Genomic DNA, 15,947 nt, shown 5'->3' with positions numbered 1-15,947 from the left:
GGGGTGGGGGGGTGGGGGGGAAGCAGCAGAGGACGTGAGACCTGTCCCTGGGAACCGGACTGCAGGATAGGATTCATTCAACTCCACTTCCTTCTCAAACTTAAAATAGAGCCATTGTACTGAATGAGGCTGAGAATGTGTGTGCGTTTGTGTGTGTGTGTAGCTTTATGCCTGTGTGTGTCTGTGTGTGTGATTACAATTTCGTTGCGGTGTGTGTGGATATTTTGTGAATGTGACTGCATGTACACATGTGTGTCTCTGTGTGATTGTTTATGGACTCCCTGGGAGCGTCCCTGGAAGGACAATGGGGCTGGAGATGCCTGGGAATTTGGTTTGATGTGCAGCTGATGAGTGGCAGCGAGTGACTCACACCATCAACCAAATAGATTCTCTGACAATTCCAGGATCTGGACACACCTCTTCTTTTCTGTTCTGCTGGAACATTGTCAGAGTATTGATGGGAACACAAGTGTATCACTCATGCTGCATTTCCTCTGCCTTTGCTTCAGCCGGCCTGAAGCATAGAAATGTCATATTAAATTATGTAATTTTGGTGTGTATGTGCATGAGGAGTTGGGAGGGGTGGAGGGGTGGGGGTTCAGTTCATGTCAGAGGCTGATGCAATCTATGCTTGTCTCTGTTTCCCTACAGGTGAAGTCTGCCACAAGTCCTACACCCAGTTCTCTAACCTTTGCCGCCACAAACGCATGCACGCTGACTGCCGCACACAGATCAAATGTAAGGACTGTGGGCAAATGTTCAGCACCACCTCTTCCCTCAACAAGCACCGGCGCTTCTGTGAAGGGAAGAACCACTTCACAGCAGGAGGGCTGTTTGCCCAGGGTATGCCACTCCCTGGGGCCCCCGGCTTGGACAAATCAGCTCTTGCAATGGGTCACAGCAGTGCAGGACTTGCTGATTATTTTGGGGCTAGCCGACATCACAGCGGACTTACGTTCCCTGCTGCCCCAGCATTTCCTTTCAGCTTCCCTGGCCTGTTCCCCTCTGGACTTTATCACCGGCCGCCACTCATTCCTGCCACAACTTCTCCTGTCAGACAGCCATCCCACGCACCTGTTGCTGGACCTGGAGTAGAGCTGAGCAAGAGTCCTTTGCTGCCTCCAAGCCCTGGTGCTCAGGAGTCTCAAGAACTTCTCAAAGCTCTCCGCAAAGACGGCGGTTCACCTGGAAGTCAAATGCCAGTGTCAGACAGCCAGGGCTCATCCTATACCAAGCAAAAGAACAAGCAGAGTGACCAGTCTGAAAGCAGCGACCTGGATGATGTCAGCACACCCAGTGGAAGTGATCTAGAGAGCACGTCAGGCTCCGAGCTCGAAAGCGACATGGACAGTGAGAGGGAGAGGGGGGCTGCTCGAGAAAACGGAAAAGGTCCAAAGAGGAAGGCCAGTGAAGGAGGCCCTCAAAGCCCCGGCCTGATGGGCAGCAGCGCTGCTAAAGACTTTCCAGGCCCTTCCCTCATCCCGTCCCCGCTGGACGAACACACAGCTGTAACAGGAGCTGTGAATGACTCTATTAAGGCCATTGCCTCAATTGCCGAGAAGTATTTTGGCTCCACTGGGCTAGCTGGCCTACAGGACAAGAAGGTTGGGTCTCTTCCCTATCCTTCTATGTTTCCACTGCCTTTCTTCCCAGCGTTCTCCCCTCCGGTTTACCCCTTCCCAGACAGAGACCTCAGAACTGCAGGCCTGAAGGGGGAGCCACAATCACCTGCAGATGACTGCAAGAAGGCCCAAGGGAAGTCTTCATCCGAGTCCCCATTTGACCTCACCACCAAGCGAAAGGAGGAAAAGTTAGCATCCTTTGCATCTTCCAAACCAGAAATGGCCCAATCTATGGGTCAGGATCAGCCACTAGATTTGAGCCTTGGGGCCAGGGGCCGTGGGCGTAATCCAAGAGAGGAGGAGACGAAAAAGAATCCAAATTACGAAGAGGAGAAAGGAGTGGTGGAGATCCCAAAAGCAGACACTTCCTTACAACATGCTAGGCCCACCCCTTTCTTCATGGACCCCATCTATAGGTATTGTTATTACCAGTAACTCTCTAAGCCTTTATTTGGTTAAATAACAGTATTTAAAAAATGTAATTACTTCTATATGCTGCAAATGTGCATACAGATTTGCAAAGTTTGTCAGTTATTTTGTAAAACTGAATATAATCTCACTGATAACCACTAAGAGCTAATAGAAATCTACTATTAGCAGGGTTGAGAAGAGGAGAATGAGCGATCCGTTTGAGACTCTGAAAGACAAGTACATGCGACCCGCTCCGGGCTTCCTTTTCCATCCACAGGTAGGTTTAAACTATGGCTTTCATAGGAATTGGGGAAATTTGGGAAAGGATGCATACCGGGTACAACATAAAGGATTAAATATTGCATTCTTACGAGTTCAGCAGCTCTTTACTCTTTTAGTTATTTAAGTTGATGATTTAGATGCCTATACTGCCCTAATTTATAAGGGTACGAGTTTCATCACAGCTGTCATGGGTCTTGCCATCAAACAATGGCACAATTCAAGCTTACAAGTCCACTCTTGGCCTCCTATGTACACAGCAGTGACAGCAACATGTAATTTAACCAACCAGTGCATATTATGATTCTTTCTACAAAGAGCTTTTATCCTTAATGGTTATCACAGACTGACCAGACTGGATTAATGAGGATTAGCATGTGACTCTAGTTTTACCCAAGCTACTGCCTGTTAAGCCCGCTGCTGGCTCCCCGAAACAGATGTGTTTCGGAAAGAAAGGCCACTTTGTGACACATCTTCCTATAATATGTCTTTGATTACAATATAAAAAAAATGATATGCTCTTAAAGCAACGGTTTCTGCCCCTGGGTTTTCTGTGCCAGTATTTCCAGCGTGAGGCTCCATTTAACGGGTATGTGTCCATGCGTGCACACGGGTCTGTGTGTATGCATGTCGATGACATGTTGCATTGACGTTCATTTGTTCAATCTTCCCCCGCGGGTGAGAACGGTCTGCTGGAAAGTGAAAACACCACTTTCTCAGGCACATGATTTTTTTTCTCTCTTTTCTGGCTGTTTCAGGCCTGGTTTTTACAGGCTGTTTCATTTGTCTGATTTATGTCCCCTGTCCAGACTGCTGCATGGGTCCAGCCTGCAGCAGCCACATGGCCGTCCCACATGCCTTAATGAGGTGTCCTATCAGTAGAAACACTAACTGAGTGCTTAGGCCATCTTTATAACTTTATGATGTCTGGACACACAAATCATTCCCGCAAATACCAGACCAGGGTAGGTCTCAGCCAGACCAGGCGATGGGCTGTTCCACGTACTTTTGAGGAGGTTTGTTTTCAGTCACCTGAGTCACTCTTGAGCAATATATTAAAAGAGAGCTTGCAAAGCTGAGGGGGCTGGAAGTTCTTTCAACCTTTAGTGATTCAGCTTTTTATTTCCTGGCAGGAAATTTTACTGCTAGCCAATACTGGCTTAGATTACATACTGGAATTGAATTTGTAGCCTTCTATAATGAGCTTATTGAACACCAGGAAGTGTTGGAAACTATAAGAGCCTCATATAATTCCAGCGCCATAACTCCGTAGATAGGCAGCTCATTGCTCATTCAAAGTTAATTGCACCAAGGCCCATCATCCCTTCTGTACCCATGTGTGTCCAATCAAAAGCTGTTGATTCATGCGCCACTTTCTGGTTCTGACTGCTTTCTCTTTTCCTTCTCTTCCGCCCCTCAGTTTCATTTGCCAGATCAGAGAACTTGGGTAAGTTCCTCTCAAAGATACAGTTTTGCCATGTGTCCGTACGTCAAGCAAACAAACCCTATCCCACAATTAATGCACGAGCTGCGAAACAGTTTCCAACTGACATCACCCAGCATTCGCATGGCTTTGGCCTGTCACACTCACACACTGACTCGACTGCTCAGAGACAATAAAAAGAAATTTCATATCAGTGTTTATAATGTTTAACATACTATGGTATGTGTATCCAAGCCTTTTTGATTTGTTTACATCTTTCGATCTTGATGTATCTTTACTTCTAACATGAAAGTGTTTCAGTGGGGATTTCCAACTGAGCTACACCCTTTCCATGCACCAGCCCTGAATATATGTTTGCTTATTTGGAGAATGAAGCAGACCTCTTGCAAATGGGCATGGGGGGAGGGGGGATGAGTGGAACGTGGGGTGGTGAGTGGTCTTTAGGGGTGCTGCTTTACATCACCAAGAGGGTAACAGTCTCTTTGGGACACTGGCGGGGGGAGCGGGAGGTTAGTTCCTCCCTCTAAACATCTGGTTCCCGATAAAGATCAACAAATGAGAATGCATCTCGCTAATTAGGGCCCTAACAGCATCACTGACATCTGAAGATAGCCAATCAACTGCTGGTCCCAGAGTGGTGCTACAGAAACAAGCAAGTTTACAGATGCATACACACTGCCCAGAGGGAGGGATAGGGGGGTTTTAGTAGGGGTGTGTGTCTGTATGTGTGTGTGTGTGGTTGAATGTACATGCGGGTAGATCAAAATGTCGAACATTTCGCACGCAATATTTCCAAGTGAGCCTGACTCGACATCCATAAAATCATTTCAGTGTTTGAAGTGTAACATGGAGCTGACTGATGGTCACTTGTCTATTGGACTGGACGTGTGAGTCATTTGCCGTGTCCCCGCACACAAGTTATTTGGCAAGGAAAATCTCCTTTTTGGAGCATTTAGTGAAAAATTTTTTAAATTGCAGCAACGGATTTAAAGAACAGTTGTGATGAGTTTTTTTTTTATCATGTCAAGTAGTCAGTATGCAAAGAAAATATACCCCGCCATGTATATTTTTTCATATAAAAAGAGACGAGTCTTAACAGAGAGCAGCCGCATGAGTAGACTGAGGTGGGATCAGAATTCCCCAGTAGATGGAGCCAAGATGGAGTAGCTTTCAGCTCTAAAAATGTCTTATCGAACAGGTTCGATACTGCCGACAGCTTTAGGGGCCCTAATGTTCCCAGGAGTTATGGCTTCTCATTGAGCAGTGCAGACAAACTGAGCATTCATTCCAGTTTCTGAAAAGAGCCCAATGAAATACATTCAAAAGAAATATGAAAGCATTTCACCTCCCTCTTGCCTATCTTTCAGCCCGTCCCCCCCTTCTTTTCTCACTTCCTCGCCTTCTCTTTCTCTCTTCTCTCCCACTTGGTCTCTCTTTTGCCTTTGATTCATGGCGTGTAGCACTGGCATATTCATAATCAAACAGACCTGACACTCCACATCCTCCCTCAGTGGGAACGCCGACGGCTGCGGCAGGAACTTTACACTCGGCCGTCACTCCTAATCAGCCACACCCAACACCCGACTCCACTGCCATCCATCAGCCATCAGTCCTTCTCTCTCCGGACTCTGTTTTGCCTTTTCTTACTTTCTTGTTTGCACGCTTTTTTTCCTCCCTCTTTGTCTCTCTTTCTTCCATTCCCCCTCCCCACCCCCCCTCCTCTATCATCTAGTCCTTCATCATGCTTCTTCTCCAATTCTCGTGCTCTGTTTCTTTTCCCTCAGTCTCCTCGATCTTGGCGTGAAGCCTGAGAGTGACAGGGGGTGAAAGCAGGAGATGGAATGTCAAAGTCGGAGCAGGGCTCTGGTGGAGGACCCGAATCACCATTGATTTGTTGCCTTATTGAAATAAGAAAGAGAAACAGGCTGAAAATTCAATACAGGCAAAATAATGCAAATGTGTGAGTCTGCTAAAAAAAAGAAAACTTTGTAAGGGTGTGTGTGTGTGTGTGTGTGTGTGTGTGTGTGTGCGTGTGCGTGTGCGTGTGTGTGTGTGTGTGTGTGCGTGTGCGTGTGCGTGTGTGTGAGATGGCCTGTCAAGCCCTGCGGCCTACTGAGACCCCTGCCCCTCCCTCTCCTCCTCCCTCTAGTTCTCCCTTCACTCCCCCTCCAGCCCCCCGCTCCTCCCCCATCCCGCCCCTCTCAGCACAGCGATATCATTATTACCCGTGTCTGGCCCTTGATCAGTAATGTCAACATCTTTCATATTGACGAATGTGCTGTCTGCCCGCATTGTGCACAGAATGGTTTACAGCCCGGCAGTGGACATGAATCACTCCTCTGCCACACACACACACAAACACGCACACACAGACAGATACACACTAAGCATGTGCAATCACATGCAACGGACATGCCTGTAAGCACACACATTTTGCACACACACAAATACATTACAGGAACATTCCTCACTCTCTCACACAAATATATTTTCCGTTTTTTACACACACTGAAGGTAGTTAATCAACTACGACCACCATGCAGCTCATAGTTTCTCATTCATATACATACATGAGCGCACATACACACACGGATATCTCCCCGGAGAGTATCCGATGAAAGTAAAGGTTCAGCTTCATTAGCAGATTGGCTGCAGTCCTCCTATGTGCGTGTGCGTGTGTGTTTATCTGCCTACTGTACATGCATGTTTGGAACAGAACAAGCAATGGCTTAATTTAACATTCACAGCTGCACACCTGCTCGCCACTAACCATGAATGGAAGCAAACTGGTTTTCATTTTTCGGCAAAGTTATGAATCAGTTTCCAGTGTTCTTGTCATGCACATACAGGAATTTGACCTTGTGATGTATGAATTATTCATGAGCGTCATAATGAGAATTCTCCTTCGGCACTTGTTTGACTTTTCAACTGTTTTTTGCCTGTAAACAAGACTCATTACTCAAACGATGTGAGCGAATCTATATAGAAAGTAGGTTCTCTATTAAGAAAAATCCATAACTCTTTGGCTTATGTGCTTAATGTAAAGAATGTGGGATTTCTGTGCTTCTTAGGTATTGTCAGTTTTTGCATTTTTATTGCATCTGGCAATCAGAAACCAAAACACGCTGAATGTGTTGTCTCAAAATCTTGTTTATGAAAAGTCAGATTTCATTTCTTCTTAGCTGACATGGCCCCTCACTCTGTCCTTCCTTTTTCCTATCTCTTCAGATGACTGCAATCGAGAACATGGCAGAGAAGCTGGAAACGTTTGGCTCCTTGAAGCCAGAGCCTGGTGACCTGCTGCGCTCGGTTCCCTCCATGTTTGACTTCAGAGCTCCGCCCTCGGCGCTTCCCGACACGCTACTGCGCAAGGGAAAGGAGCGCTACACATGCAGGTAACTAAAGCCCCTAGTTTGGCTTGTATTTTTCACTTTTAAGTCAGTCATAAATTATTTTTTTAATAGTTTTTAGTAGTCTCTGCAGTTTTTCTTTCTTTTTCCTTTCTCAGAATATTTTCTTGTAAATCTTGTCTGAGACTGGTGTGCGTTTTGTGGGTAGTTTTTTGTTTTTATATGGTTGTGTTTTAGTGAGAACACATTGCAGTAAGAATTCCTGTTCTTTTTTTGGAAGCACTTAAAAATTGCAAAATGTTATGTACTCCTTTATAGATACTGTGGAAAAATATTCCCTCGCTCTGCCAACCTGACACGCCACCTGAGGACTCACACAGGAGAGCAACCGTATAGGTAAGAGCATTTTTTACGGGCTCCTCGTGTTTTTTTACTTTGCGATTGTATCCCTCAACCTATCCTTACTTAGCTCTAAAAGTCTGCAGGCACATAATTGTCCAGTCAAAAATCTGATTTGCACCATAGCCGATTAACACCCCATGAAAAAGAGCTGCTTTTCTCCCCTCACACATATGAGTGAAAGCAGGGCACACACTTTCACACAGTGTACTCTGAGCCACACATACAGACAGCACAACTCGTTTGTTAACAGCATGTGGATGTTTTCCCAGGGATTTCTTGTCTACAGTTAGAACAGAGTTTATGTGTGTTTTCTTATGCCATTAAAGGCCTGGAATAATTATACTACTGCTAAACAATTTGCCTGATGAAAAATGGCGTCCATCGCCTGGGTGAAAGGGGAGGTTTGGGGGGATTTGGGTTGTTGAGGAGCACAGGCAGATGTCCACACCCGGCAGCTGTGGTCACAGAGTGATCTACAACAACTTTGGCTACTCCAAATAGAGGCTTACATCCCATCTAAACAGTTATTCCCATCTTATTCCAGAAATCGTGGTTAAAAAAATAGTAATTTTAGCTCTTAGTGATTATTTTTTTTCCATTTTGGAAGCTTTGTTTAAAGGCTCCCCTTTCTGCTCCTATCAGCCCAGCAGATTTTTCCAGGTGCATCTGAAGTACTAGTTATAATACAACAGTGGTCCAGTACCCATGCAAAAATTAATTCTGAAGACTTACTACATTTGGATGCCTCGGTGCTTGGCTTTGTAGTTACTAAGGTAGAGGAATTTTGGCCCAAAGTTCGGAAGGGGCCTGCTGACCACAGGGGAGAGAGAAAGACAGATGCAGGCCTCTACTGCCCCAGCCTGATAGCCTGCACTTTACATGCTGGCATGCCATTAAAGATCACCGCCTTTTATTGTAATTTTTTGTGGAGATAACCGGGGGGGAGGGTTCCTGAGGGACAGCCAATCGAGCGAGCTAATTCCACAAGAAGAAAAGATGTAATCTTCTCGTATAATTTTGCATGAAGAAACTTGGCAGGAGCTCCTAATTTTTGCAGGGCTCAAACCAAATCTGTTGCGTGCTTATTTTGTGAGAGAAGAATGCAATTTTATTGCGCTGGCTGGAGATAAGAGGCAGAGCTGTTTCACCTTAAACAAGCTCCTCCATCATGTCTGGGACTGTGGGACTGCTGGGACTGTCTGTATGAGCATGTGTGTGTGTGTGTGTGTGTGTGTGTGTGTGTGTGTGTGTGGTGTCCTACATTATGTATCCCATTATGTTTCCCCACATAACAAACCGCAGGTTCCTGATTCATTATGCAGTACAGTTGTATTTATGACCAGCGGCATGTGCGTTTTGATGTTTTCTTCATTTAATTACTGAGCTAAACGAAAGGCATTTACTTTCTTTCTGCAGGTGTAAGTACTGTGACCGCTCCTTCAGCATCTCCTCCAACCTACAGCGTCACATTCGCAACATCCACAACAAGGAGAAGCCGTTTAAGTGCCACCTGTGCGACCGCTGCTTCGGTCAGCAGACAAACCTGGATCGCCACCTCAAAAAGCACGAGAACGGCAATCTGTCAGGTGTGTAGCAAGTTTTGTAGACCGTGGACATATATATATATATATATATATATATATATATATATATATGTATATATATATATATATATATTGTAATAAGATACAATAATCAAGCTACTTTTTCTTTTTTTTTCTTTCCGTATTATCAGAGAAAATGAGAGCAGCATTTGCTGACTCCTTAGATTCATCAATCATTCCACTGCATAGCATAAAACAAAATATACTCCTGATCGAGAGAATCTCAGAGGCTGAGAAATTAAATTATATAAATCTGTCATCGACCTCTGCAACAACAGCACAAAATATTTTTGAATGAGCTGCTTTCATCAGCAGCACAGCTCACAGCTTATGGGTTGAGAGGTTGCATCACTCTGACTCTGAATCAGCAGAACGAGCAGTGACACCTGGCCAGGAGCCGACGGCAGCGGGCCTAAGAGGAGGTCGCCACTTAATCAGACACAATGAGCAATCCATCAAATGCAAATCAATTATCTGTCAAGCTTTCCTTTTTTCGGCATTAAATAATATATTCCCCCCACTCAACACAAAACACAAACACTATGGACTAATAATACTTTGTAGAAAAATTCTTTCTCCACAGTTTATATAATAAAACCATAGCGTCTTAAGCTTTCGGCTTTTGTATCATTACTAGCATTCAGTGGGGCCAAGTATACTCAGATGTCACATAAATTTATTTTAAACTGTCTTAAGGTCTCAAAAAATGACAAATAGAGTGAAGAATCCATATCCATTCATACAAGCACTTTCTTTTTCTATACAAAGTGCGACTTGGGGTTCAGTAACTTGCCCATGGATACAGCCAGGGATCAAACCCCCATCCTTCTAAAGCACGATTCATATTTTCCTCAGTGATGTAATGTAGATACAGATACAGATGTCACACTGACAGACTGACAAACAAAACATGTCTTTTACGGCATACTTTCATCCTTAAAACAGTTTGGGGGCATCAAGTTCAAACACATGATGACTGGAATGTATTTTCTTTCTATAGGAACTGCAATGTCGTCCCCACAGTCTGAACTGGACAGCAGCAGCGCCATACTGGATGACAAAGAGGACTCTTATTTCAACGAAATAAGAAATTTTATCAGCAACACAAGCCAGAACCAGACATCACCGGACCCCTCAGAGGAAGGGTGAGAGCAGCTTTATGTGGTGATACGTGCCCGTCTTTCCTCCTATTTCTACTTCTACAAGGAGATGGTTGTTTCTTGGCCTGGAGGGCCCGAGCTGATTCAAAAATAAATAATTAAAAGATAGGGAAAAAACAGATGAAGGGTGATCTTTTGAAAAGATACTGGTAAATCTACATTAGATTGAATATGTATTAACTGTGTGGGATTTACACACACACACAAAATATATATACAATAATGTGTCGACCACTATCCACCATTTTTAGACATCCAATTTCATACCTTCCAGCCAGGCTTTGTTAATAACAATCGCATCATTTTGGGGGGTCTGGAGTAAAGAACTCTTATCTGCGATGACATTTAAGATTTGGAAAAGTGAGCAAGCTCTTTAAATCAATTGCCTCTTGACCACATGTAGGAAAAGATATCAATATACATGCAACTTCATCTGGGCTTTATGCAAACAAATTCTTGTAGCTGTGATCAGATCGGATAACAGTTGCGAGGTCTACTCTGGTCCCTGAGTTTGTTTTCACGCGCCCCATGTTGGTTTGATCACTGGAGGCCCGATAGAGATCTCGCAGACTAGCTCGTGATTGAGCAGAAGGCCTGTGAGAGCAGGGCCGAGCGGTAGAGTGTCAGAGGGACGGGAGGCAGGAGGGGTAGTGCAGCAGTTAGAGGACCACATCTGGAACCAACATGTCTGCCTACAGGAAGAGGGTAGAGGGGGTGGGGTCAAAGGGTCGGCTTGTGTTTCCTTTTAAAGTGCTGCACTGCTGACTGCTTCTGATAGATACTTTATCCCCAGCAAATTACCACGTTTGAAAGCGTAATTAGCGAATCTGTTTTCTTAATCACAGAGTTCTCACTCCCTCTTTTGGAGCTAGTTCTTCCTTGCAGCCCTGAATACCACCTGAACTCTCCACTCTGACGAGAACACTGCTGACGGTACAACATTATCAGTTCCTGAAATCTGAGACAAAACGACGCAAATCCTTTTTGTGCTAAAATCGAATACGGTGTAATTACCTCTCTCCCCCTCTCAAACGTATCCCTTTTAAATCCAGTGCGGCTATGCTGTTTATAAGCATTCTATAATTATGTGGTGTTGTGCTTGATGTGTTGTGTTTCCTATGAATCTCCTTCTCCCCCGTTCAATTTTCAGTCCCCTTCTCTGAATCCTTTGTGCAAGAAATGGCATATTTGGGAGCTGACGAAAGATGTCCCAGAGTGTAATTAGTGAATCAGTCTTAATGTGGTTCCAGATGATTTACCAAATGGCGGTTTCCTGTGGCACTGAAACAGAGGGACAGATTAAGACTCAGGCAGTTTGGATAGCTGGCCTTTTCCCTCTCCACAGGGATAGAGGAATGGGCTGGTTGGCAGCGCTCTCATAACTCTCCCACCAAATGGGGCTGTCAGCTAAATATTTTGCCTATTAGATGAATACGAGATAGTAGGGAAAATAAACAAGGAGAGAGGCAGAGCACTCCATTTAAGTGCTGCAATGATCAACCCAGTGCTGCTGTGCCCAAAGGGGCCTCAAAGCCTTGATGACAAATGGGATTCCGGCTCTGCTCAATTCCAGCTGCCCTGTTCTGCCTCACATCAGTTCATCTACAAACACTGGAAGAATTCCTTAATCACACTGCATATTTTCTCAAAAACAGAATGAGTATATGAATAACATAATTCAGCCAACAGGGTGGATGTTTCATTTCTTCAACCTTAAATGCCTACTGCGTTGAACAAGCCTCATGAACTAATGTTCCTGATCTGCAGGCTAAATGGCGGTCCATTTGAAGAAGAAAAGCCACTGATGGCCAGCCATAGGTCACATGACCTGGAAGATGAGGAAGCGGAAGAGTTAGGTGCGGATGAAGAAGAAGGGGAGGAGCCTAGCAACACCCCTGAAAAATCAGAAAGCAAGGTGCTCCAAAGCGACCTCGATGATCCCATCATACAAGACGAAATGGACTTGAGTGAGCCAAATGACTTGAATCTCAGCTGTAAAACTTCTCCAAGGAGGTAATTTGACACAAGGTTGCAGCTCCAAAACAAAATGCATCACTTTAAATACGATGCTTTGAAGTCAAAAGTATCCTGGCAGCTTTTAACTGATGTTTGCCATGACTTTCAGGTATAAAGACGAGGAGGAGCAGAGCAGCTACTCAGCCTTGGATCACATCCATCGCTTTACTGAAATGCGCAAGCTGGACGAGAGCGAACTGAGTGACGGAGATGGGGATGGGGATGAGGAGGACGGCTCATTTGGTTCCCGATCTCTGACTGAGGCAGTCAAACAGCCGCTCTTTAGGAAATCAAAGTCTCAGGTAGATAAAGATGCGCGCACACACACACACACACACACACACACACACACACACACACGCGCGTACGCTTAGATACAGACAATCCATATACACGATTATCTGCAGTGTACTTAATGTTTTTTATGTAAATAATATAGTAAATTGTAATCCACCCCTTACTCCTTCAGGCTTATGCCATGATGCTGTCCCTGGCTGAAAAGGACACTCTTCACCCAGCTACCCACACCCCAGCCACCATGTGGCACAGTCTGGCACGGGCTGCCGCTGAATCCAGTGCCATCCAATCCCTCAGCCATGTATGATGACACCTCTTTGCACCTACCTTTTCAGCTCTCAACCCGACCCTGATCCGCCTATGGCACTGGCAGTCCACTGCAGGGGCTATTTTGCAGGAATCCCTGATTGTCCACAGAGTGACTGCTGAGCAGGAACCACAGCCCACCCGACTGCTGAGTGAGGCGCCTTACCCCCAAAACACGGCAACTGCCCATGCAAAATCCATCCCAACCCAAGCCCCCCCCCCAAAAAAAATATTCCTCCAGCAGATAGAGAGCAAAAATGTCCCTCTGAGACCCTAAAATTGATTTGTTACATTGACACCAACCAGGATGTGGTGAAAATAATAATGCTAAAGTAATAATAGCCGTATTTATTCTTCTGAATTTCTATGTTTTGCACAGCAAAGGCAGCTGAAAGTTGTGGGAAGTGGATATGCTGATTTGTCGTCACTCGACTGAATTTTCTGGCCGGCACATACAAAGCAAGAAGAACATTTTACACCGAGAGTAACGCTGGTGGCGTCTAAGACAGCTGGTTTCAGCCTAGCATGTTTCACAGTGTGTAAAGCATAAGAACCAGAACGAGAATTCCCTTTGAACCCCCGGAGAGATCAACAGGTGTTTCCCATGAATACATGATGATAAAACATTAAAAGGTCGGGCGAGCAACCTCGGTTCAGATGAAAATCGTTCCATGTAAGGATAGCACTGGCGGTGCTTTAATATCACTGAACTGAAGTACAAACATAAGATAGCGATTGCTCAACTAAAATCAGGCCAGTCTCCCATCTGCATCTTTCATAGCTGTGTGTGTCTGCACAATCATAGCACTGTACACAAGTGTCTGACAACTGTTGTCCACTGCACTCCATCCTGCCCACCTGCGATGTCTGTGAAAGGATATAAATAGATTGTCTGTTTAGTGGAAGAGAAGAAAACACGACGATTTTTTTGCTTTGTTTTGTTTAATTTACTGAAATAAGTATCCAGTGCTGAAGTTAACTGTTGTTCTGTCGAGGACATAAGTCTTTTTCAAAGCCCTTGAATCCATCCTAGTCCACCAACAATACCACTAAATAGCCCGAATGCTAGTTGTTAGCTACTCCATGCTTGTGTGTCTTTCATTTTTAGACAATCACGATTTTGTTTTTCATTTTGGTTTCTGTTGGTGTTGTTGTTGTTATTTGCTGTTGTATTTTGAGAATTGTATTTATTTCTTGGCAAACTGTAGTTTGTTTACTGAATAGCACTGCTCTTAGCCCGGGCAAGGGGGAGATTCCCAGCCGGGCCAATCCCACAGTTCAATGGGGTTTGTAGATTACATTTGAGGGCCGGATAGTATTAAAACATACAATTCACTCCTTATTCTACTAATGAAATCAGTTGATGAATAGATATTACTTAGGGGTTTTTTCTATGACAATTTATTGATTCAAATGTAAAAAAAAAAAAAAAAAAAAAAAAAGAAAAGAAAAAAAAGAAAAACAGTATAAGGAATTAATAATAAAAAAGCCAGGTATAATTTCTTCATAAGCGCATGATTGGTCTGATAAGATCTGTATCTGACATTTTCTACGGTTGTCTGCAAGCTTGTGTGATGTTCGGTTCATGTTAATCCCTTGTGCCAAACTTATGATAAATAACAGATTAATTTCATTTATTTTCCCGTTTTGAGGGACCAGATTTTTCTTTTTTTTTTTTGGTTTGTTTATTTGTTTTTTGTCGTTGTTTTTGTTTATAATCGACTTTAAAAAGTAGTCAGCAAGTTGAGGTACTTTGTTTTAATGCTTTCTACAATGTAACTGTTATGCATTTCAATTCAATACTGTGGGAGGAACAACTAAGAAATAAAGGACTACAATGTGGATTGACATGTTTTCGTTTCTCTCTTTATTACTCCAGAAAATAATTTTACTCGCTCTTTGTCCGTCCATCTCCCTCGCGCCTCCTCGCTCCATACAGTCCTTCTGGCTGCCCATCATTTTGACCCACGTCAAAATTTATACTAAGAGACAAGAGTCAGAACACCACCTGGCGCTTTCTTCTGGCGCTCCCATGGCCTCCAAGAGCGAGGGAGAGTCTGAACTCTGGTCCTCTTTATTTTTTTTTGAGGCCTTGGCTCACAAAGTGACGGAGATGCAGAGAAAAGGCTGGAGAGGGCTTGAATGTGGTAGTGGGAGCGGAGGCAGGAATGTGTCCTCTCTATTTGTGTCCGTTTGTGGGGCATGATGGATGAGGTGGGTAGATGTGATGACCTGGCTCATCGCTCAAACACTCAATAAGAGTCCCATCCTGCAGCAGGCCTCCCCATCCGGCACCCCCCTGCCCCCGTCACTGCTTGCTGCCAGCCAACGTGGGCGGACATTGTGGCTGGGAGGGTTGGAGGTTTAGTGGCCCCATTGTCCAGCGAGTAGCTCAAGTGGGGGGTTGGAGAATTGGGCATGACAGTGAAGATGGCTGGCGCTGACACTCTACATTTACAGTGCTCTTGGCACCCTAATGGATGGGTTGTTTTTCTAAGGCCCATCGTCAGCCCTCTGGGCTCTGTGGGGTGCCCAACTTTGACGAGGTCATAGTGGGTCACGCTGCATTGATGAGGTCAGTATGGGTCGTCCAGCTTTGATGAGGTCAGCGGTAGTGATCTTGCAAGCTAGGAACATAATGAAGTGACATGATATTGGTCTTGAGTATGGGTTGTGCCATCTGCACTATTGGGGACTCATTCAAGCTTATCTGACAACGGAAGTTTGTCAGCAACCAGAACACATTTGTATCTGCTGATCCAATTAAAAAAAAAGAAACTTTGAATCATTTGGAAACTGAAAAACTGACTGAGTCAGAAAATATGAATATTTACAGCTTTTTACTCACTTCTGCCAAAACCACCACCATAAGGTTAGTGAAAGTCAACCAAAGCAGTCAAGTTGTTGGCCTCAAAGCCAAAATAATGACCTGAATAAAACTATAAAGCTCTCTGGAGCTCACGGGGAACTTCAGAGCAGGATTTGAATTCTGTCTGCTTACACTTACAAAACATTTCTTTTACATTGTTCATAGTCACTGGTATCCTTTCTTAAAA

At 44.5% G+C, this 15,947-nt stretch overlaps 1 protein-coding gene across 12 annotated transcripts in view; it reads left to right on the top strand.

Annotated features, from left to right (window-relative positions):
* Positions 1–14,739, top strand: part of mecom (MDS1 and EVI1 complex locus) — a 125,465-nt gene extending 110,726 nt beyond the window's left edge. For 5 of the 12 annotated variants that reach the window (XM_085429569.1, XM_085429566.1, XM_085429567.1 and 2 more), the window contains 10 exons: positions 652–2,038; positions 2,220–2,310; positions 3,733–3,759; positions 6,985–7,151; positions 7,425–7,502; positions 8,925–9,094; positions 10,113–10,257; positions 12,040–12,285; positions 12,398–12,590; positions 12,758–14,739. In XM_085429569.1, coding sequence (XP_085285695.1) covers positions 652–2,038; positions 2,220–2,310; positions 3,733–3,759; positions 6,985–7,151; positions 7,425–7,502; positions 8,925–9,094; positions 10,113–10,257; positions 12,040–12,285; positions 12,398–12,590; positions 12,758–12,892 — 2,639 coding nt within the window. In that variant the 3' untranslated portion in view covers positions 12,893–14,739. The remainder of the gene's footprint in view (positions 1–651; positions 2,039–2,219; positions 2,311–3,732; positions 3,760–6,984; positions 7,152–7,424; positions 7,503–8,924; positions 9,095–10,112; positions 10,258–12,039; positions 12,286–12,397; positions 12,591–12,757) is intronic. The other 7 variants (XM_085429571.1, XM_085429568.1, XM_085429565.1 and 4 more) reach the window with 3 other exon arrangements.
* Positions 14,740–15,947: the final 1,208 nt, after the last annotated feature.

The sequence above is a fragment of the Copadichromis virginalis genome, linkage group LG14, assembly GCF_057382275.1.
Source record: "Copadichromis virginalis isolate Kocher_CV1m ecotype Utaka linkage group LG14, C_Virginalis_male_GT1.1, whole genome shotgun sequence".
NCBI classification, from domain to species: Eukaryota; Metazoa; Chordata; class Actinopteri; order Cichliformes; family Cichlidae; genus Copadichromis; species Copadichromis virginalis.
Note: the sequence above shows the minus strand (reverse complement) of the source record. Positions and strands in the feature narration are given on the sequence as shown.